At 41.5% G+C, this 24,634-nt stretch overlaps 1 protein-coding gene across 2 annotated transcripts in view; it reads left to right on the forward strand.

The window, feature by feature from the left end:
• Positions 1-24,634, forward strand: part of SETD7 (SET domain containing 7, histone lysine methyltransferase) — a 51,181-nt gene that overhangs the window by 4,339 nt on the left and 22,208 nt on the right. For both annotated transcript variants that reach the window (XM_040473632.1, XM_040473622.1), the window contains exons 3-5: positions 4,045-4,174; positions 18,115-18,316; positions 22,962-23,151. In XM_040473632.1, the coding sequence (XP_040329566.1) occupies positions 4,045-4,174; positions 18,115-18,316; positions 22,962-23,151 (522 nt within the window). The remainder of the gene's footprint in view (positions 1-4,044; positions 4,175-18,114; positions 18,317-22,961; positions 23,152-24,634) is intronic.

Consider the following 24,634-nt stretch of genomic DNA (forward strand, 5'->3'; position numbering starts at 1 on the left):
TGAGGAAGAACACTCAAAAGGAGGAAATGTCAGAATTTCCAGAACTATGGAGCCAGAAAGAAAGTAAGCATCTCAGTGTTCCACTGCCCCCAAACTTCCTCAAAATATTAAAAGTATTTTTAAGGCCCCCTAATATCTGATGCTGTCTGTCTCTAATAAGGTTGGCTCATGTTCTGTACTTGGGAAAAAGGCATGCTCAGTGCACCGGGAGCACCCTCTCCCTGTGGGCCATGCATTAAAATTAGGACCCTCACAACTAATAATTGAGCCTCTCACAAAGAATTACTCTCAAAAATCAAAGTATGTTTTTAACAACCAGTGTGAATGCATCCTCACAAGGGCATGTCCTTTGCACAAAACAGAATGTATTGTGCTTGTATTATTATGCTTGTATTATTATTACTTTTTTAAAGCATCCCTGTTCTACAAAACCAACAGTGCATGTAAGGGTCTCTTGTTCTGAAGGAAACACACACACACACACACACACACACACACACACACACACCCTGTTCTCAGATCTCCTGTGGGGTAAGCCTGAGGCAGTAAGCAGCCAGTGTCTGATCCAGAGGGAATTTCCTTTGCCCAAGTGTCCCATCATTGCACAAAATACAGGTCTGGTCTTGTGTTCTTACAAGGATACAGGAAAAAAGCTCAGAGGTAACTCCAGGGGGAGATTTTTAACTTTCTATCTGTTCAGTAGGTAATGATCTTTAGAACAGAGTGGAAAAAGTAAATTTTTCCTTCTCTAACCTCTGTAAATATTTAGAATCGTGCTGCGGACAGATATATGGCACACGAGCCAGGACAGCATTAGCAACACAGAACAGTCATTCAAGTGAATTCCCCTTGTTGTTTGGGTCTGGTGTTCAGCCTCTGTTTGGTGGGAACCGGCCCAGAAGGCTGTTGGCTGTCTTGGAGCATTTTACAAATTGACCTCAATGAGAGCAAGGGGGACTGGTGTTTCTCTCTGAGTTAGGTAACGCTTGGAAGGGATAGGAATTCGGAATCAGGACATGCTGTTGAAGATCCTGGTGGTTTTTTTGAGAACCTTATTAACTACAAAGGCTGCTTCCGCTTCTCTTCCCGGGTCCTGCGGATACCTGCCCCTAGCAGTACCTTCTTCCGCCAGCAGCAAGGGAGAAAGGGCAGTTTGCCAGTGTGCCCTTCTCTAGAGAGAAAAGAAAGGATTGAAGGAATTGGGAAGGGGCTTTCAATATCATTAGCACGTTCAGAGTAGTTAGTGTGTTTCTTAGGTGCTTAGCATTGGCTTCCTCAGATGAGGCAATAAGCTTGGAATGTGGGGGGTTGTGGTAAGGTTTACTTTAGATAACAAGGAAGGACATCGCCCATTGGTTTGCACACTTTTTTCTTTTCTGTATAGCAGTAGCCCCCTCCGTTAAACGGCCATTACTGACCGAACAAATATTACAGGATGTTATTATCCAAAGGGTGCTTGCATAAGAGTTGTACCAGAGGATCTTCTGTGTTGAAAGGTGACGTGAGGGTGTCACACCCCAATTTCTTCTCTTCCCTACAGTTCTTTCTTTGGAAATAACTTTGTTATTGTTTTGGTTGTGGCTGTTGTTTAGATACAAAGCTCTACTGCGAGGAGAACCCCTCTGGGCTATTAAATATTCAGGGTGGAATTCTTGAACGATCACAGCCTGTAATTTCTAGCTTTTTAACTGATCCTGTCCATTGATAACATCATCCTCCTTTTGGAAAAGATGAGAGGAAAACAAAACAAACGAGCCAACAAGGGGTCCCGCTGATAGAGGGACTGATAAAGGGAGAAGGAAGTGTCATATGTCACATGTCCACAGTGTCACCCAAGAAATGATGGGACATCTCTTCCTGGCCTGTGGAAAGACACATCGACATAAGCATCCTTCTTCATGGAATGGGACGGAGTGGTGTTTTTGCTTTCATCTCGCTGGGGATCAGTACTGGCCCTCACAGTGCTTTTAGTATGTTGTATGACACTTTAAATTTTCTCTAATTTTCCACTGCTGAGGATGCACCTGCAATGTATTATCCAGAAGTAGGACAGGACTGTTGTGAATGAGGAAAGGTGCAAATGAATTTACGCTGGACTTCTTCCCCCTTGGTACTCATGAGTATCATAATAGTACTCTGGATGTCAAGTAGAAGAACAAGTTTCATCATATGTTAACTTTTTAAAGTCTGAAATACGTGAACTGTTTTCTGTGGGGAAAACAGTTTCAACTAATTAGTAACTGCCTCAGTATAAGGCTAAAATGATTATTCTGATATTTATACCTAAATTATAAGTAGAGTGCTAAATTCATAGAAATGTTATCCTAACATTTCATAGAAGAAAGCTTTTAGCTATACACTGAGTGGTTTTTTTTTTCTATGAAAATACAAAAAAAGTATATTTAATTTACTTCGATCAGAGAAATGTTATCTGTACATGTTTAGGAAATAATTGTCCAAATTATTTCACATGACTCGAGTATCATTGAATATGTCATGTATAGTTAGTTTCTGGGGGAGAGAAAGCAATTATGGCCTAGTAGCTTTCTAACCACTAATTTCCTGGCTCCTTGTAGGAAAAAATTTGTGTTAAGAGGAAAGGAACCATATTGATTGTGATTTATTTAAGTAGCCCTGTTTTGCTGTAATATTCTAGGTAACTCATTCTACACAGAGTCAGATGTAGCAATAAAACAGTATATTTGTTCATTGTTATTTTATGTTTATGTAATCAATAACACAAGTGAAGAGGTTTTTTGTTCTTCATAATAATGCTTATTACTTAACCTCTCTTCTAAGAGATTTTTTTTTTTTATCATGTTAGAAGAAATCATTTTAGGAGACAAAAGCATTCATTGTGGTGATATAGTTTGTGTTTTCTTTTATGTCTGTGAGCCATCTGGAAGCCACATTTAAGTGTTTAATGTCCCTTGCACTGCACACGGTGTTTAATGCTTTCATACCTTTTTCATCCATGACCCAGGTTGTTAACCCAGGAAAAACCAGTAGATTAATTATTGCCTTCATTTTCACCCACCTCCGTAAAATTAGCTCACCAGAGAAATTGGGGAGACATCAATGAGGTGACTCCTGGGTTTTAGGAAATATGTAGAGAATAATAAAAAAAAAAACCACCTAAATATTGACTGTATACATAAATGTTAGAATATACCACCAGTCTGTGATCCAGGAAGAACCAGCAATTTAAGGATCACAGTATAAGTGCTGCTGATGTTCAAAATCACTACTTAAATGGCCATGTAGATACTTCTAGCTGCATTTAAAGCACAAGCCCTCTGAACATCGTGGTAGAGGGTATATGACAAGGTTATTACTAAACATTCAAAGCTGAAATGAATTGCAACATAAAGCAGTTAGTTCAAGGTTAAGCTTAAGTTCAGGCTTAGAAGGACTAGGAGTTCATGTGTTAGTACAATGAGGTGTATAAATGTTAGGGCAGTTTGAGACATGGCTATGTCCCTTGTTGTTCAAATGTAACAACTAACAAGCAGTGAGGTTTTCAAAAGTCACCTGGCTAGCAGTTTTCCACATCATACTATATAATAAGCTATAAAATCATACTGTATACTGAGTTGTACAATTAGATAACTTATTGCAAAGATAATGTACCTTATAATAGACTATAAACTGGTGCTCAGTCACATTTCAATTAAGCATGATAGTTTGGGGACATTAATTCCAAACAGAAGCGGTGCTTCGTAGGGAAGTACTTGGTAAATTGAAACATGCAGATGTTATTATTGGTAATAACTTTTAGTCCCCAGTAACATGCAAGCTTATTTTTTTGGTTCATATTCTGAAACGTGTGTAAGTCCCTCTGCTGTGGTCCCCATCCATTCGCAAAGCGTACCTAACAGTCAAGTTGATCCTGCTGATGTAGGCACAGAGACCTTGACATTCACTGTCCCCTCAGGCAAGGAGGGGATGCTGCTCGGGGAACTTGCTGGCAGGATCTGAGCACGAACATTTCGGTGGGAGAGCGCTGAAGATGCTAAGGTTTGCCTTGCGGTTCCCTTTCTCCAGGGCACCTGGATGATGATGGATTGCCACACGGGTTCTGCACAGTCACCTACTCCTCCACGGACAGATTCGAGGGGAACTTTGTTCACGGAGAGAAGAATGGACGGGGAAAGTTCTTCTTCTTTGATGGCAGGTACCACTCACAGTTGTGTTTTGTTTTGTTTAGGGCGGGGTACCAAATTACTTTACTTGAAGGAATGGTACAAATGAAATTTCAGTGGATGTTTTAGTACAACTAATAGAAAAGGCGAAAGCAACCCCAACATGTAAGCACTGCCTTGGGGACCAAGAAAGTCACTTGTGCTGCTGTGGGGAGGCCAGCCTCAGGCTTGGGTCCGTCATCACTGCCTCCTACAGTGTGCTTGACACAGCCACTCTGTCACGCCAGAATCGGGGGCTCCCGTCGCACACCAGTTGGTTACGTGGGTCCCAATTCTTTGATGGATTCCACTTGCTCCTCCAGCGAATGGATCTCCATGAAGTCCCACAAATGGGGATTGTTTTTGTCAGGGGCCAGTTTGGGCAGTTCTCAAGTACAACACACTCAGTCCACTGCATGCAGCCCTTTCTCCCCGTCACGGTCAGGTTTCTTCACATCCCAAAGGAAGATGCGGCCAGCTCATGGGTTCATGATTTCCTCAGCATACTCTGTCCTCATGAGATTAGTCAAGAAAATATTTAGCAAAGCTCTTCAGAACCACATCATCAGGGGTCGTGCAGTGAGACCTGTGACAGGTAAACATAGGAGGCATACAGCTCCAGACCCACGGTGTTTGAAATACTGCTCTTTGGGATAACCTTCATTATGTGCGAGACCTTAGTGCTGTCTTAACTAGTATGTTCTGCTTAAAACATGTTTCCCAGCAGAGTTCTTGTTACTGTCCTTTCGCCTCCTACCTGACAACGCTGTGAAGCAGAAGCTCCTACCCCTCTTGAGATAGGTGGGAATGACTGTAGAAATGACTTTCTCTTTCGAGAAGAGTTGGAGTTGCACACACCCAGCCTTTGAACCATGACTTACTTCTAAACCTTGTCAGCATCAGAAACAAAGAGCAGCCACGTGAATTTCTCTAGCATTTGGAGGAATTCTGAGCCATGCGAGGACCAGCTCTCTTTCTGACCACTTGGTTGGGTAATGTGGAAATGGATTTAGCTAAAGCAGGTTGTAGGATTCTGCAGGGCACAGGGCAGAGCAACTGCTTCTAAGCTCTGGACATTGGTAATGAGCTGAAGCTTCCTAAAACATGGATTTCCTTTGGAAAAGGGAATGTCTAAGGTGACAGTTCAAGGGTGGTTGAGAGACTGGCTTGTGATGCAGAATCCCTTTTCTATAGATGGAATGGTTTTGTTTTTTTTTTAAATGCTTATTTATTTATTGGAGAGAAAGAGAGAGAGGAGAGCACACATAAGCGGGAGAGGGGCAGAGAGAGACACACAGAATGTGAAACAGGCTCCAGGCCCCGAGCTGTCAGCACAGAGACTGACTTGGGGCTCGAACCCACGAACCATGAGATCATGACCTGCGCCGAAGTCAGGTGCTTAACCAACTGAGCCACCCAGGCACCCCTGGAGTGGTTTGTTTAAAGTTTTTAACAGTCCCTCAGGCTCTCCCATTATCTGATACAAGGAAGTAAGGAAAGCAATAAAAACCCATCATAGACTTTTTGTTAAATTGTATTTTCATTATTAATTCCAACCTTCTCTTTCCCGTTGTTCCCAACCCCACACCACATCTCCTTTTAGCTGAGGTTTGCTTGCAAACTGTTCATTTAAATAGCCAGATATTTCCTTTATTTTGCCCTGCTGTGGATACCTGGCAGATACCTGGGTCCCATAGAGGACTCTTAAGATTTGATATCAATGCTTTCTTCTCTCGCGGTTCCTTTAACCTGTCCAGAGGGAAACTTTTCCTGCCTCATTTTCATAGCAGTTTATTTATACCTCTTTTCTGGAAAGTGTCACTTCTTACCTCCTGATGCTGCAGTTATTCTTTTATTTATTCATTCATTCATTCATTTTATTTATTCATTTATTTATTCATTCTTTTATTTATTTATACATACACATATATGTATATGTATAATATACAGAGATTTATTTATATCTCTGTAAATGTCTTATTTCCCCTATAAGACAGAGGTTTCCTTGAGGGTAGAATCTGTGTCTGTTTCATCTGCTAGTACATCATGGCACTTTCCCTTAATTTCATACTAACCAAAAAAAAAGTCTTGCTGAATGAGTATGGGAGCTGAAAGAAAAAGTAGGATTGTAGAATTCACCCAGAGCACCCACTCCACTCACCCACCCCCCACACACAGCCATGCTTTAAATCTGGTAGTTTGGTGATCATACCCTGTCATCCACTGACTCGGGGAAAATAGTCCAGCAGATTTGGTTTAATTTCATGTTGGTTACTTGCTTGCTTCCCAGACCTGACGCACAGTGTTGTAGGGCTAGACTGATCTTCCGCACCAGTGTGCTAAGAATGAGCTGTGTTGGCTCTAAGATACTGATCCTGTCGGCTCTGGGGGTAGCTGGGTGGGACCTGACACTTCCCAAGCACCTCCCTCCCTCTGTGAGGTTAGGAAGCTAGTCACTTCTGGCTGCGAGTAGTTTCATCCGTTTACCCCTGCGGTCAAGTGTACGTGTGTCACAACATGAAAAAGGTGAAGCACTGTGCCAGGTGTTAACACTAGGCCAGTAACTACCTATGAAATAGAAATAAATTCATGGACTTTTTTTTTTTCTTTTTGAAGCACTAATTCATGAGTTTTTATACATACCACGCAAACACCTGTAGAGACTTAGGTCAAATACTAGAATCAAAGAATGATGGTATTAGCAAGGACCTTAAGAGGTTATCTTTGTTAGCCTTCTTCAGATAGATGGGGGCTAATACTTTGAGGGGAGAAGGTCAGTATCACTGCTTTTATGACATGTGATGTAGTGGTGTCTAAGTTCTTAAAAGGTCACTGTCACCTTCTTTCTTAAGCCCAATACTGATCATATTATGAGACATCTGCTAAAAGATTTGCCATAAACATTAGTGAGATAATCTTATGACTGAAGAAAAAAAAAAAAAAAGGCAGTGGAATCTCTAAGTCTTTTTAAGGTGGATGTGAGATGTGGTCATGGAGAAGTCAGCAGTTTTTCCAGAGAATAGTACCTTAATTTACATGTGCTTATTTATTTTTCTCCCTACTACTGCTCCCAATTTTCAGGGTCTGATGTATTGGGTAAAACAAAGTGGGGACCTTGTGCTTTCACTGCCAGTCAGGAGGCTTTAGTCTGAAAAACTTCCCCCAAAAAGGCTGAAATCGAGGTTTTGAAATAGCAGCTGAGGAAACAAAAGGTAAAAACTTTTAGAGTTTTTACAAGCTGTTCACACCTGTAATGCTGGCTTCTGTTTCCACCAAAGGGTTTGTTTGCGATTGCCAGAACCTGTTTGGAAAATCGCAAAGTGGTAGCGACAGAAGATTTGGCCCAGTGATTCTAATCTTCTATGAAACCTGAAACTGGGTGTGGCATTTTTTTTTTTTAATTTTTTTTTCAACGTTTATTTATTTTTGGGACAGAGAGAGACAGAGCATGAATGGGGGAGGGGCAGAGAGAGAGGGAGACACAGAATCGGAAACAGGCTCCAGGCTCTGAGCCATCAGCCCAGAGCCTGACGCGGGGCTCGAACTCACGGACCGCGAGATCGTGACCTGGCTGAAGTCAGACGCTCAACCGACTGCGCCACCCAGGCGCCCCCAGGTGTGGCATTTTTAAAACCCACTTTATGGAGGTGTAATTCACCTACGATAAGCTGTACATATTTAATATATACAACTTGATGAATTTGGAGTCAAGTATATATTTGTGAAGCCATGACCACAACCTCTGCCAAAAGCTGGGCATGTGATTTATGAGAGGGTTTCAAGCAAATATAAATTCATATCAGGGAAAGTCTAGAATCACTTTTCTACTTTACATACAATATGATAATCCTGAATAAGAATTTTAAACATTGAGATCACCAGGAAAATTGGCCCTGTTAAGTTTTCAACCAAGTTCCTAGATAGAAGCAGAATATTTTATTTTTTAAAATTTGCGGGTAGGGCGCCTGGGTGGCGCAGTCGGTTAAGCGTCCGACTTCAGCCAGGTCACGATCTCGCGGTCCGTGAGTTCGAGCCCCGCGTCAGGCTCTGGGCTGATGGCTCAGAACCTGGAGCCTGTTTCCGATTCTGAGTCTCCCTCTCTCTCTGCCCCTCCCCCGTTCATGCTCTGTCTCTCTCTGTCCCAAAAATAAATAAACGTTGAAAAAAAAAATTTTAAATTTGTGGGTATAGTAAATACTTTTGGTAGAATAACAAACTTTAAGAAATACACCAGTGTAAGAAGTGAACACTCTTCCCCCTTTTTTCTCACCCCCACTCCCACGCCACAGAGATGCCCACTGTTGGTGGAGAATTGAAGCATCTTAATTAAATATATGCAAGGTATGGGGCGCCTGGGTGGCTCAGTCGGTGGAGCATCCGACTTCACTCAGGTCATGATCTCACGGTCCGTGAGTTCGAGCCCCGCATCAGGCTCTATGCTCACAGCTCAGAGCCTGGAGCCTGCTTCACATTCTGTGTCTCCCTCTCTCTCTGGCCCTCCCCCCGTTCATGCTCTGTCTCTCTCTGTCTCAAAAATAAATAAATGTTAAAAAAAAAATTAAAAAAAAATAAATATATGCAAGGTAAAATCAGGAAATAGCTATCTACTTCTAAATCAATTTAAATAGCTAAAATGTACATGGTTTGCCTTTTTACTATGATCTCAGCCTCAGACTGTTCGCTAGTTTTGAGATCTTAATCAACAGTTGGCCTTTTCTTTTAGATGGCAAAATGTAGAACAGAAACACTTATTAAAACTGGCTTAAGTCAGAACCCAGACTCAGACCAGTCCTTCTTTACCAGATCATTTATCCCACAAATTAGGTCCATGAAAATGGACCTTAGTTTTTAAATTGTCTTTTCAAGCAGCTTTGTTTTCCATTTTCTCCCCCTCTGTAGAGAAATGAAGAAAGTGTCCTAAGACTAAGATTAGTTAATTGGTATTTAACATCGGCTCTGGTCCTGAGATGAAGGCATTTATGCAGTGAGGAGAAAGGAATCTTGAGTCTTTGTTGATGAGGCCCTGCAGTCTCTCTGGCCCAGTGGATTCGCTGGAGTACTGTGGTGGAGTATTATGAAAACGTTTACTGTGCAGAATACTTTGATGTACACATCTCTAATTTTTATACTAGTCCCCAGGTCTGAATGTTCATTTTTCTAAAAATTTTAAATGTTTTTTATTTTGTTTTTGAGAGAGACGCAGTGTGAGTGGAGGAGGGGAGCGGAGAGAGAGAGAGAGGGAGACACAGGATCGGAAGCAGGCTCCAGGCTCTGAGCTGTCAGCACAGAGCCTGACATGGGGCTCTAATCCATGAACCGCGAGATCATTACCTGAGCCAAAGTCGGCCCTCAACCGACTGAGCCACCCAGGCGCCCCGAATAGTGCATTTTAATGCATTTTTTTCCTTAATTGTTCTCATTTCAACCAAGATTTATGGATGTAAAGGCCATTTTGCAGAACTTTTTAAAATGTTAGAATGGTAACAAGAAAGAGGTATTTGGCTTTGGGCTGTGGAATATTAGGGAATTGTGCGGTTTTTAGCCTGATGATGAGTTAAAGTTGAGTGAATTCATTTAGTTACATTTTTTATATTATCGGTGCTCCCCCTTGATGTGCCAGTTAGATTTCAAAGTATTGTTTACTACTCCTGGTGTTGATTCCCTACACTAATGTGCCCAGCTAAGAGGGCTTTCTGTAGCTTGTCATTGGCCAGATAATCTAAGCAAAGGTGTCCATTTGGTGAGCCGCTGAGAAAGGCTGCCATTTTCCAAGTGTCAGGCCCATGCAGGATGTCTTGCGTTTGGTTTTTAGAAAGCACTTGGTCACATTTCAGGGAAACTGGAGCTGGAGTGGACTTCTGAAGTCATGTATTCCAGCCTCCCACACAAGGCAAAAGTCCCTTCTATGTTCCTGATAGTCATCCAGCTTTTGCTGGAACCGGGCTCAACAAATACATTCATCCGCATTGTAATGAACTGTGCTGATGCAAGCAACAATTCCTGTGACATACAGGAAGCAAGGGAGTGGAAAAGACATGGAGAACTTTGATACCATTTGTTCCACTTTGGACACGTTCCCTTCATAACAACCTGTGAAGTAGGCTTTATAATCCTATTTACATGTGAAGAAACTAAGGCACAGAGAGGTTAAATAACTTGTCCAAGGCCACCTTAGTCAGTAGGAGCTGCAGCTGAGATTCAGGCCAAGGTGAGTTGACTCCAGAGCCTTCCGCTTCTCTCTACACCTACCAGTCTCTTCTAACGAGAAGCAAGGAAATAGCTCTGACCCTGACTGCCTTTCTTTCTTGCGTTAAGTTTACTTGAGGTCACTCATTAGCAGTAATTGTCACAAGTTCAGAGTCCTGGGGCGAATGTATTGACTTTCTCAGAGGAGCTTGAATAGCCTTGGTAGGAGCTTGGCAGATTGATGGAAAGTTTACTTGAAGAATCAACCCACGAGAGGTCTGATCTAATGAACTTGTTTCCTCATTTATAAAGTGGGGATAATGATACCTACTTCTCCAAGTTGTAAAGATTGAAGGAGAAAACCCGTAAAGACCTTGCAGAGTGGAGACTCCCTATGAGCTAATGCATGAGAAAACATGGATTTCTTTTTGTTTACTCTGTATCTGCATTTTTCCAGTTTTATGGAGATATTATGGACATATGATATATGTAAGTGTGAGTGTACAACATGATGATATGACACATTTGTATTGTAAAATGATTACCACATTCAGGTTAGTTAATACTTCCATCCACTCATATAATTACCTTTGTTTTTATTGTGATAATATTTATTTACTTACTTATTTTTAATGTTTATTTATTTTTGAGAGAGAGAGAGAGAGAGAGAGAGCTGAGGAGCGTCAGAGAGAGAGGGAGACACAGAATCGGAAGCAGGCTCCAGGCTCCAAGCCGTCAGCACAGAGCCCGACACAGGGCTCGAACTCAGGAACTGTGAGAAGTCAAAGTCAGATGCTCAACTGACAGAGCCAGCCAGGCACCCCGATTGTGATACGGTTTAAAATCTACTGTCTTAACTTTCAAGTATATAGTATGGTATTGTTCATTATCGTCATCATGCTGTACATTAGATCCTCAGAATTTATTCATCTTACAGCTTGAAGTTTGTCTCCTCTGACCAACAACAGCTCCTCATCTCCCCCTCCCTGAGCCCCGAGCAACTGCCCCTCTGTTGTCTGTCTTTATGAGTGAGGCCCTTTGAGATTCCACATGTAAGTGAGGACACACAACATTTGTCTTTGTCTGACTCATTTCACTTAGCATAATGCCCTCAAGATCAAGGATGGATTACTATTTTTATTGTCTTTTATTATTGCTGTTACTATTATTTGTTGATAACAGTGGCTAGCAGAGTTTCCTTAGGATTTATTTTTAGGGAGCAAAACTAAATTTCGCTAATTGCTCTTCAGAAATGTTACTGTCAGGGGTGCCTGGGTGGCTCAGTCGGTTAAGCATCCTACTTCGGTTCAGGTCATGATCTCACGGTCTGTGAGTTTGAGCCCCACCTCGGGCTCTGTGCTGACAGCTCAGGGCCTGGAGCCTGCTTCGGATTCTATGTCTCCCTCTCTCTCTTCCCCTCCTCCACTCGTTCTCTCTCTCTCTCTCTCTCTCTCTCTCTCTCTCTCTCTTTCTCTAAACAAACAAAAATAAAGTTAAAAAATGTTACTGTCATCTTGAGCCTTTATAATAATCAGATACGACAGACTCACAGATCTATTAAAGGATAGAAAAAAACTTCAAAGACAAACAACACATTCTCTTACCTGGAAGCATGATAGTGTTCCATTCAGCTTGCATATCACACCTTAGAAGAAATTGAAGTTTCTCACAGATACAGCCCTAGTAGATGGCTTGGGTTTGTTGTTGATGTTCTTCTTCTTCTTTTTTTTTTTTTTTTTTAATTTTTTTTTCAACGTTTATTTATTTTTGGGACAGAGAGAGACAGAGCATGAACGGGGGAGGGGCAGAGAGAGAGGGAGACACAGAATCGGAAACAGGCTCCAGGCTCTGAGCCATCAGCCCAGAGCCCGACGCGGGGCTCGAACTCATGGACCGTGAGATCTTGACCTGGCTGAAGTCGGACGCTTAACCGACTGCGCCACCCAGGCGGCCCAATGTTCTTCTTATCTTTACTTAGTTTTCAACATTTTAAGAGATAATATGTAATATAATGCTGGATGTCAATTATATCAGACTTCTAAAAATATATAATATATATTGTCATATAAAACGATTGCTGAAACAATGTTTTAATACTAAGAGTCACAATTTAATTTGGTTAGAAGTGAGAATTTAAAGTAGAATTATGATTCATTTAAAACTTCTCTCTTGGTTCTTTTTTTTTTAATTTCAATTTTTATTAAAAATTTTTTTAAATATTTTTATTTATTTTTGAGACACAGAGAGCATGAGCAGGCAGAGAGAGAGGGAGATGCAGAATCTGAAAGAGACTCCAGGCTCTGAGCTGTCAGCACAGAGCACGACGCGGGGCTCAAACTCGTGGAGTGTGAGATCATGACCTGAGCTGAAGTCAGACGCTCAACCGACTGAGCCACCCAGGCTCCCCCCCTCCGCCGCCCTTTTTTTTTTAAGTAGGCTTCATGCCCAGCACTGAGCCCAATGCCAGGCTAGAACTCAACGACCCTGAGTTCAAGACCCTGAAATCAAGAATCAAGTCCTAAAAGCACTTTTTGTATTCAGTGTTAAAGAGATTTTTAACATGATGATACAGTAATATTTGAATAAAATGCAGATGTGCAGGGCACCTGGGTGGCTCAGTCAGTTAAGTATCCAACTCTTCATTTCAGCTCAGGTCATGATCTCACTGTTCGTGAGAGGGAGACCCCTGTGGGGCTCTGTACTGACAGCACGGAGCTTGCTTGAGATTCTCTCTCTCTCTCTCTCTCTCTCTCTCTCTCTCTCTCTGCTTCTCCCCCCAAAATAAATAAATAAATATTAAAAAATAAAATGCAGATGTGTCATTCTAGATAAATAATTATAAAAATTCCCCATTTCTTTTAAGTTAGTTTTTGTAATTTATTACCAGAAATTTAAGTATGAGAGCTTTGACAAAATAGGTAAAAATGGTCTGTGTGTATATGTAGGGAAAGAAATTTAATTAAAATTGATGTTTCAATTTTCTCCACATTTCTGGTTACTTGATTCAGTTGCTGGTGCCAGAAAAATCTAAATCAAAAGACCATTTTTGTAGTTTAACATACCAAAGAAACTGCCAACGTGTTGAAAGAGACTTTAAGAAAATACAAGTCAAGAACATTGTATTCGGTATGTTCCCATTTTTATTGAAACAGCCACAACAAAGGTGGGAAAGTACATGATATATACACAGGGGGAAAAAAATCTTAAGTGGTACATGCCAAATTGAGAAAGAGTAGTGGGAATTTCTACTTTGTACATCTTTGTAGCGCTGGGGTTTTTTGGTTGTTGTTGTTGTTTGTTTTGCGATGAATACACGTTACTTTTTTTCACTTAAAGGAGCATTTATTCCATCCTGCCATGCAATGGATCACTCATAAATTATTGCAGATAGAGGAATCTTTCTTGCTTGTTTTTTAAAAAATTTTTTTAATGTTTATTTATTTTGAAGGGGAGAGAGACAAAGAATGAGCCGGGGAGGGGCAGAGAGAGAGAGGGAGAATCAGAATCCAAAGCAGGCTCCAGGCTCTGAGCTGTCAGCACAGAGCCCCATGTGGGGCTCGAACTCACGAGCCGTGAGATCATGACCTGAGCCAAAGTCAGATGCTTAACCAGCTGAGCCACCCAGGCACCCCTTTTCTTGCTTGCTTTTAAAGTACATTTAAAGCAGTTTTATACATTTCTTTGACTATTCTAGTATCTCGTAACTATTTCCCCCATGCTGTTTTAAGCCTGGTTTCTCAGTAGAAAGCTCACCATCAAACCCATGAGTGTGCATGTTTAATAATAATTGTTATTATTTATTTGAGCAGTCCCTGTGTCCCATATGATCTTCTAAACTCTTGATAGATATTAACCCATTTAATTCTTATAGTAGCTGCAGTTGACAAGTGAAGAAATGAAGCACAGAGTTTCAGAAACTTTCCTAACTTGCAGACTGTATGCCTGTATACTGCATATAGAGAATACTCCCTGCACTTGAGTAACACTGTTACTATTGTTATGTTCCCTCTCCATCTTCTTAAAGCAAAATTAGCCCAGTTTCCATTTCCATTCTTTCATTTAGAAAATAACCACTTGAAGACAGGCTGTGTCCATATGTTAGGGCGGGGATGCTTGGATGGATAATGCCTAATTTGTTCCTATAAAAGGTTTTACAATCTAGAGAAATATGACACGTAAGTTGGCCATCATTAAAGACCTGGACAGTCCTGTGATGGTTCATGATGAGGCTCCAGTGAGAAAGATGGACCATGGCTGCAGAGGTCAAGGTAGACTAGGGGAAGCAGGGCTCCATGCAGAGAGTGGGTAGGATCTGGGTAAACCAGGATTAGCAGACTTCCTCCAAAATGCAACTCTCAATCCAATTTCCGCAAGAAGGATTAGAAAGCTACTTCTCAAGTATTCTCAGAGAGCAACAATTTAGCTGCCACAAAACAGTGCCATTTTTCAGTTTATTTCTTTTTTGAATAGAAAAATGCCAGAGGCTTGAGAAGGCTCATTTTTATCCCAAGGTTATTTCTGTTTTGAATGAAAAACAGAAAATGTGGCCCACAACTTTTTTCCTGGATGTGTCCTCCGGGATTTATAACGTTAGGTTATAGGGGTGCCTGGGTGGCTTAGTCGGTTAAGCGTCCAACTTTGGCTCAGGTCATGATCTCTGGGTTCATGAGTTCGAGCCCTGTGTCGGGCTCTGTATTGACAGCTCAGAGCCTGGAGCCTGTTTCAGGTTCTGTCTCTCTCTCTCTTTCTCTCTCTTTCTCTCTGCCCCTCCCCCACTCGCTCTCTGTCTCTCTGTCATTCTCTCAAAAGTAAATAAACATTAAAAAAATTAAAACAAAAAAGTGTTTGGTTACATATATTTTACAGGAAGAAGCAAGCATCTCATGGTATGGAAGCTAAGATATAAAGAGGTGTGCTTGGGCTCAGCGAATAAACCAGTGTGAGCGACGACTATAGAACAGGAGTCAGCAAACGTTTTCTGTATAGGGTGAGATGGTAAATATTTTAGGCTTTGGGGACCGTATCCAGTCTCTGGTGCAACTCTGCAACTCTGCTGTTAGAATCTGAAAACAACCACAGAGGACACGGAAAGGAATGTGCGAGGCTGTGTTGCAATAAAACTGCATTTACACAAACAGGCAGCAGACCGTGTCTTGCCAGCATCCCCTGGAAGAAAAAGTTAGAATGGCAGAACCTTTCACACCAGACTAAGAAGCTTTTATTTTCTTTCCTCGGTGACAGAGGATTTCAAAGCGTTGTCATTTTTATGGCCCTAGAGAACCCAGTTCATGTGATAACATGCCCCTTTTGTCATCAGATTTCATCCAAGCTATCATACAAATTTGCTAAGGGGGCTAAGCTGTTTCTTTCAAGCAGGTGCTGAAAAATAACGCAGTAAGTTTGCTCTCCGGTGCCTTAAGAATTTGCATTTGTGGGGGCGCCTGGGTGGCTTAGTTGGTTAAGCATCCGACTTGGACTCAGGTCATGATCTCAAGGTCCGTGGGTTCAAGCCCTGTATCAGGCGCTGTGCTGACAGTTCGGAACCTAGAGACTGCTTCAAATTCCGTGTCTCTTCTCTCTCTGCCCTTCCCCAACTTGCACTCTGTCTCTCTCTGTCTCTCAAATATAAATGAACATAAAAAACTTTTTTAAAAAAGAATTTGCATTTGTGCAGTTTTGTCAGTCGGGCTAAGAGGGAAATAGCTATTTGTTTTGGTGCTATGATACTAACGAGGACAGGCTCCACGGTAAGAGGATAGGACAAACTCCTGGGGATGGTTATGGGGAAGTATGTGCAAGTCCATTTTATTGTTTCAGGGATTTGCAAGATCCATGCCATGTAGATTTGATCTTCAACCTGAGAAATACTGGCAGACTCGTCTGTCGGGATAATTCTGCTCAAACACACACAGGAACGTTTTGAATGCTCCCTGAGAATCTAGTCAATAGGGTTCCCAGGTTTAGCAAATAACAATCCACAGCACCCAGTTAAAACAGCATTTCAGATAAGCAACGAGAAATATTTTAGGATAACTGTGTTCCCTTCAATATTAGGGACATATTTAAACTACAAAAACTATCTGTTGTCTTTCTGAAATTCAAACCTAACTGAGCATCCTGTATTTTATCCTCCCATCCTAACTGTGAAGATAGATGACGAAGTTGTTTTTCGCACCATCTACTGCATCATTGCGTCCGTTGATTTAGCTATCTTTCGAAAGGGTTGTTGTTATTTTTGTTTGTATTTATTTACCTATTTTTTGGCTGTTGGGGGAGTCTAATGACGGCCGAATCTCATTAGTTCCAACCTCACTGATACAGAATTGTGATTACTTATGCAAGGGCTATGCTAAAGTGCACTTCATTCTCTTCATGAATTTACTCTGCCTGTTTATCACTGGTAGTACAAACAAAACTGAAAGAGAACTATTTATCTCCTTGGGAGACTACTGATAGTGTAATTACAGTGTGATCAGGGGCTACTGTGTTGTTTAGACTGTGCTTTTCATTTAATAATTACAGCTCACTGTCATTCAGTAAGCAAGACAAGACCTTACCAGGCACAGTCAGGTGTGACCACCTTAGTCCTCACGGCCCCCTTTGCGTCCCATCTGTCCCCACTACACAGTGTGTGCCTACCAGCCTCTCCTGTTTGTTTATTTTGTTCATCATGCTCTCTAGAACCTCCCACAATGCTCGCTACTTAGAAGGCACCCTGTAAATGGTTGTTGGTTGAATTGATGAATGAACACTATCTGCAGGTACTAAAACAAACTGTCTTTGTTGCTAATAAACATCTTACATTTTAAATTTTAAAACTTATTTGAGCTGGTCTTTCCCTTATTCCAAATTGCTGTACATAAAGGGAGTTTTTGGTGAAGTTAGTTTCCTTGCATAATGACCTTTGAGAGGCTGAAAACATACTGAAATTCCAAAAGTGTTTTATGAGGAGCGATGGAGAAGTTATTGTAATATCACCATGAGCACCCCCGTGAGCTTGCTTCTGTTCTAGAAGTATGGGTCTCGACACTGTCGGGCTACTAATGATATTAGCAAGGCTCAGCCTGCAGTCTTCCTCACTTGCCCCCATTTGCCCTGATCATGCGCACACACACATGCACACGCACACATGCACACGCACACATGCATGCATTTACTTAAGTAAATTCCCATATATCACCCAAAGAAATGGAAGGGGTTCTTTGATTGGCTACCAATTATGATTGTCACCCATAAGTAATACATTTAATGACTTAAACAAACACGTAGACATTTACATTCTAAACCACTTTCGTATTATTAGATACTTATATGTACAAGCAATCTAAAAGAGCTTGAGAACTACCAGTGAGGTCTGGACCCCTCTTGAGGGAGTTAAACATCAATGGTTTATGTGTGATATGCCACCATTTCTATTGCCCGGTATGGGTCGGCATCTTAGCCTTAAAACGTATTCAGATGAGGATTGTTCTCAGCTTCCACCTGTACCCTTGTTCTTCTCTATTTCTGCCAGCAGAGAAAAAGGATTAATAGGAACCAGGAAGTTAAGAAGTAGATCTCTCTGTCTCTAATGCTACCTGTATCTCGGGAGTGTTTTTCCCAGCGATCTAGGGAATTCAGGAGATGGGCTGAATACAGGTCAGCATCAAACCAGAGCTGGGCATGCAGTGCCTTTCATGTGGTCCTTTCTTTTCAGAGAGCACAGTCATGATCTGACCATTCCCTTTTGTTCTCCCTTCTCTCACAGCACCCTGGAGGGATATTATGTGGACGATGCCCTACAGGGCCAGGGCGTGTACACTTACGAGGACGGAGGCGTTCTCCAGGGCACGTATGTAGACGGAGAGTTGAATGGTCCCGCCCAGGAGTACGACACGGATGGGAGACTGATCTTCAAGGGGCAATACAAAGATAACATTCGGCATGGAGTCTGCTGGATATACTACCCAGTAAGCCTGGTGACTGTTCATTTTGCTGGAATGTAACATGTTTCAAGCCGATGCTTTGACTCCTCACAATGAGGAGTAACATGTACTCTCTATGTTAGAAAATATCAATCTGTGAAATTTGAGACTCACAGGAGCTGAAGCCACCAGCTTACAAGGTGTGCCCCTCACTGTTACTCACTGTCCACTTAGATTGTTGATCTTAGCAACTACTATTCATTCCTCTTCAGTGGTGTTTTGGAAAGGAAAGAATAGTCGTGATTCAAACAAATCAATCGGGACAAAGTGGCTTTATTGTACCACTAATAAAGACCAAAAAAATGCATGCTTTTTAAAAATAGTCTTCTGATATATGGAAAGAGATGGAATATTTCATTGTTGCACTTCATTCTGGTTCTCATACAGGAGACTGATCCAGCAATCTCCCATCTTTTGGGACTTACCGCACTGTTATTACTTGATTGTACAACCCTACTCCCTACTTTATAAGTGATTTATGGCTTATGTTGTTTAAATTAAGGTGATTAAAGTTAACTTGCCTTTGAGTATGTGGTAATATTTCCCAATATTTCTAGGGTTTACTGGAGCAAAAAGATGTGGCAAAACTCATTGGGTTGGGAATTAATGCTCTAATTGTTGTTTGCATTTCAAATATCCCATCTGTTATTAGTTAATTTCCAGAAAATGTGTCAGAAAATAGACCTTAGAAAATATTTTATCTAAAATTTTATTTTGTCCAGGGCACCTGACTGGTTCAGTGAGTACAGCATGTGACTCTTGATCTTGGGGTCATGAGTTCAAACCCCATGTTGGGCAAAGAGCTTACTTAACATAATAATAATAATAATAATAATAATAATAATAATAATACTTAATTTTGTCCAGAGCTTAAGTCAAAATACAATTTTTCTTACTCTGAGACCTATCTTCTTATGATTAAAAAAAAAAAAAAAGATCTATTACAGGTATAACAAGAAAAATAGCCCCCAGCTAAATCTACTTACACATTATTGTTCTTTAAAAATAAGTTATACTCGGGGTGCCTGGCTGGCTCAGTTGGTGGAGTGTATGACTTTTGATCTCAGGGTTGTAAATTCGAGCCCCACATTAGGTATAGAGATTACTTAAAAATAAAATCTTGGGGCGCCTGGGTGGCTCGGTCGGTTAAGTGGCCGACTTCGGCTCAAGTCATGATCTCACAGTTTGAGGGTTCAAGCCCTGTGCCGGGCTCTGTGCTGACAGCTCAGAGCCTGGAGCCTGCTTCGGATTCTAGGTCTCCCTCTCTCTCTATGCCCCTCCCCGCTCATGCTCTGTCTCTGTGTGTGTGTGTGTGTGTCTCTCTCTCTCTCTCTCAAAAACTTAAATAAAAATTTAAAAACAATTTTTTTTAAATAAAATTTTAAAGGGGCGACTGGGAGGCTCAGTTGATTGAGCGTCTGACTCTTGATGTCAGTTCAGGTCATGATCTTGCGGTTTGTGGCATTTAGTCCCGTCAGGCTCTGTGCTGACAGCACGGAGCCTGCTTGGGATTCTCTCTCTCCCCCTCTCTCTGCCCCTCCCTCACTGTCTCTCTCTCAAAATCAACAAATAAACTTTAAAAATAAATAAGTAAAATATTTTTTTAAAAGTTCTACTCTAGGAGCAGGGCAGAAGGAAAGAATACCGGAAAAGATCTTTTAAATGATTGCCCAAACATTTAACATATCTTCTTAGTAGGCTCTGCAATAGATCAAAAGTCCTTTCAGTCACTGCCTACAGGGCAAGCAGGAAGAGGGAAGTGGTGCAGGTTCTTAACCAGCTTAGGAAGACAGAGAGTTTTGTTGTTTCAGGAGTAGGCCGATTGAGCATCTTGCCGCCTGGCGCTGGGGATCTGCCGATGCGACAGTAAATCATGGAGTCAGGGAAAGTGGAACTCTGTGCGTGCAGTTGGGTATAGGGAAGAGGCAAAATAGGGATTACCAGATCCTCCTACTACTTGTCATCTTACTTGTGACTAGGATCAATTAAAGTCTCTAGAGGAGATCACCTTTTGTATGAATCAGCCTGCTGTATTAATTATTATCTTATTAAATACCCAGAGAACACTCTGCCTTAGGAAAGAAGCACTGGGGAGTTATAAGCTTTCAAAATTAACCTGGGATAACACTTGCTTTATATACAGTATCTGTTGGCAGTGGAGAGGGCTAATGACATCCCTCTTCTCTCTGAATTCAGAATCCACTAAGAAATAGACCTAGGTGTCAGAGATCAAAAGGTCGGTTTTATTATGACCGTGTTGGGTCGGAGACGTGCTGTCGGCCCAAAGTCAGAATGCACTTCAATTCCTTCCCCCTCTGAACGGAACAGTTGGACCAGCTGCAGATAGCGCTCTGGGAAGTCGCGGGTCTCCCCAGGGAAGGAGGGCCTGCCCTGGGGAGCTTCCCCAAGGAAAGGGCAGGAATGGAGAGGGGTGCAGGTACAGCCTGAGGGCACGGACAGCTTCCAGGACAGGACCTCTGGGGGCAGCAGGCTTTGCCCTGTCACCTCCACCTAATAGATGGGTGGCGGTGGCTGTCAGACCCCGCCTTCTCACTGCTCAAATGAGTGATTCCTTCTCCCTGAAGGGGAGCCTCCTAGCAAAGGAGAGAAGGCAGCAGCTTCCTCCCCAGCACTCCCTGACACAGCAGACAGGCACCTGTTTTGTGATACGGGGTCAAAGCAGAAACAAGGGGAGGAAAAAAGAATGGCTCCCCTTAGAGTATTTATAAGCTTACTCTCAGGACAGCTTATTTCTTTCAGAATTTGACCTTGGAACAGTGACGTCATTTTCAGTTAAAAGTGTTTACGTCCTGTTGGAAATAAAAGAACCTCTGCTTTATCATACTAGACAGAGAAATTCACCACCACCACCCCCAAACCAGAAGTTTAGAGTATTAAGGGAGAAAAATCTGAGACCCTAGAAAGACAGAATTCTGTACAAATAACTGGTAACGTTGGCTTACATTAGTTACAGCATATGAGAAGCAGAAACGCCCTAACACCGTTCTGCTCAGTAATCACCCCTGAAAGCCTGAAGGCGGATCTTGCAGGAAGTATCATCCCCGTTTATGCTGGGTTATTAAGAATTAACTCTGGGAGGAGAAAGAGCAATAATATAGCTCTAATGCGCTTTCTGTCCGTGAAAAATGCTGCCAAGTATTTTTCTTTTTATGAAAGTGCTGTGATTCGTTTTTAAATTTATAAACTCTTTTCTCCAAAGAGCAATCAGACTACGGAGAACTATAGAAATAACGTACCTGATGTTATTTATTCCTGCTGTCTCTCTGTAAGCAGCCGTTGGGATCACTCAGAAGTCATCCTGTACTACTGTCTTTGAGTAGCTGTTTCTAGAACCTTTGAGTTGGAGAAGTAACCAAGCATTTAGAATATGTCATGGCACTACTCTTGTTACATCAAACCCAAAGAGGTCCCAGATTTTCAAAGTTATACCATAAAGACCTTCCGCATGGGCAGTAAAGAAGGAAACATTTCTTGTAGTCTAGATTCAGTTATTTTTTGATTAGTTATTAGATTATTTTTTGGTATCCCAGTTCAATTCAAAAAGTATTTGTGGATCACCGACTATGTCCCTAGCATTTACCAGGCTACAGAATTGTATGATAGCCTCTGCTTTGAAGTATTTAATGACCTTTAGGAATGAAAGCAAGTGACAGTTAAACAGGAAGCACAGCTGGCTTCTCTCCTGGAAGGAGGCAGAAGGGAACAGTAAATAAAGAAAAGTGGGAAGAAAGTGGTGATGGGGGAGGGAATAGAATTCAGTTGATTTTTTTTTCATTTTTCCTTCTAAAGCCATAAAAAGTGGTGGTGTAGGATTCTTAGAAAGGCAGTGTCCAGAAGTCCTTTTTTTATCTGTTAGAAAATGCAGGGGCACCTGGGTGGCTCAGTGGGTCGGTTAAGCATCTGACTTCAGGTCATGATCTCACAGTTCATGGGTTCAAGCCCCACGTCAGGCTCCCTGCTGTCAGTCAGCACAGAGCCTGGAGCCTGCTTTTCAGATCCTCTGTCCCCATGGCTCTCTGCCCCTCCCCCACTCACGCTCTCTCTCTTTCCCTCTCAAAAGAAAACACTTAAAAAAAGAAACTGCAGACAACTCTCTTTACTCATGTACACTAAATTAATTCTTAAATACATCTGAACTAAAGATTTTTTTAATGGACCGGAAATCCAAAATGCCACATAGAGAAGTGAAATGGTATGAATAGTGAGTAAAACCATCTTGCCACAGTTCCTCATCACATTTGGTATCGGCCCAAAGTAACACTTATTGTTACATTTCCTTTAAATGTTTGTAACTAATATTACAAATACAACGTATGTTCTTCTTCAAAAACAAGCCAAGAGAGAGTGTAACTTGTGACCACTGCAAAGTGCAGCTTGGTCTCTGACTCCCTAAATCAGGCTTTCTGTGCTTCTCTGCATATAACCTCTAGCCGTTTATTTGTACGGGGTTGGATGAGAAAGTAAGTATGCGTCAGGTTTTTCTCTGAGTTCTTAAGTTGTTACGTTACTGCTATCCACGAAGGGAGTGCACAAGAAAAATTTCTTGAAGTCGTGCCGTGTGGATAAATACTATATATAATATTTTCTGGCTTTTGGCTTCTCCCATCAGGATGGAGGCAGCCTTGTGGGAGAAGTAAATGAAGACGGGGAGATGACAGGCGAGAAGATAGCGTACGTGTACCCTGACGAGAGGACCGCACTTTATGGAAAATTCATCGATGGAGAGATGATAGAGGGAAAGCTGGCTACCCTTATGTCCACTGAAGAAGGAAGGCCTCACTTTGAACTGGTGCCTGGAAGTAAGTTGGATCTGCTTCAGAAGCGTGCTCTAATTCCAAAGCAGGTTGTTAGGGCATAATTGAGAGAAGTTAATTTCCTTGTCTAGTCCACTTTAATCATGCATTAGTCAGCTTTGCTGCATAACAAACACCTTAACATCTCAAATACAGGTGATAAGCTGTACTCCAGCTGGTCTGGGGTGGGCTGGGCTGGGCATGGCTGGACTTGAGGCTTCTTATTGTATTGTGTCTTACCGGTCTTAATTCTGGGGCCATCTGAAGGGATGTTGGTGGCCTGGGTCAAGATTTTCCCAAGTGGGTCACAAGAAGTCAGAGCATGAGCAGACACCTATGCTGCCTCTGAAAGCTTGGCTTGGAATTGACATAATTTCACCCACTTTTCATTGGTCAAAGCAAATCACATAGTCAAGCCAAACATCAATGAGACGGGGAAATATGCATTTCAGTAGCAGATACTAAAAGTCACATGACAAGAATATAGCTATATAATAATACAGGGAAGAATTGAAGAAATGACGGCAGTAATTCCATGAATTTCAAAAGATTAGTATATCTCAGAAAAAGCTGAAATACAGTTCAATGATATTAAAGAATCAAATTAGGTAGATCTCCAGGTTGTACAGATTGTAAAGCTGATTCAGCCCGAGCTCTGATTGGAAAGGATAAATGCATAGTGGCATCTTCACAGGACACATACTGGACACAGGAGTGAGCCCAGTGGAATCATATTAGGAAAAAATCCTATTTCCTTTTAGTTTTTTTTATTTTATTTTTATTTTCTTTTTTTTAATTTATTTGTTTGCTTTTTTTTTTTTTTTTTTTTTTTTGAGAGAGAGCTTGAGCAGGGGAGGGGCAGAGAGAGAGAGACAGAGAATCCTAAGCAGGCTCCACATCCATTGCAGAGCCATAGGCAGGGTTCCATCTCGCAACTGTGAGATCATGACCTGAGCCAGAATCAAGAGTCAGGCGCTTAACTGACTGAGCCACCCATGCGCCCTCCCCCCATTTCCATATAGAAGTACAATACGGCATACTAAATGTTTTTTTCTGCGTATAAAATTATTTATTGTAGAAAGTCTGGGGGAAAAAAACAAAGAAAAAAAGAAGCTGTTTATATTGGTCTGATTCCTTGAAAACAATATATGGGTGTATTTCCAATCTAAGTTAGGTTCTAAGAAGAAAAAAGTAAAAAAGATAATAAACCTAGGCACTCACATTCCTAAATAATATTTAGCTATTTGTGATCTGAAGGAGAATCTCCAGAGGAGAATGTCCAAAAATGGGAAATCTAGCATTTATAACTTGAGTTGTTTTAAATGTCTCCGTTTTTATTTTTTTTAAGTTAAAAATTGAGGCAGCTTAAATGTGATGTGGGATTCTGGGTTGGATCCTGGAAGAGAAAGAGGGCATTAGTGGAAAAACTGGTGAAATCTGAATAAAGTCTGAAGTTTAGTTAATAGTTATGTAGCTATGTTGGTTTCTT

The sequence above is a fragment of the Herpailurus yagouaroundi genome, unplaced genomic scaffold (assembly GCF_014898765.1).
Source record: "Herpailurus yagouaroundi ecotype Mexico unplaced genomic scaffold, PumYag 28, whole genome shotgun sequence".
NCBI lineage: Eukaryota > Metazoa > Chordata > Mammalia > Carnivora > Felidae > Herpailurus > Herpailurus yagouaroundi.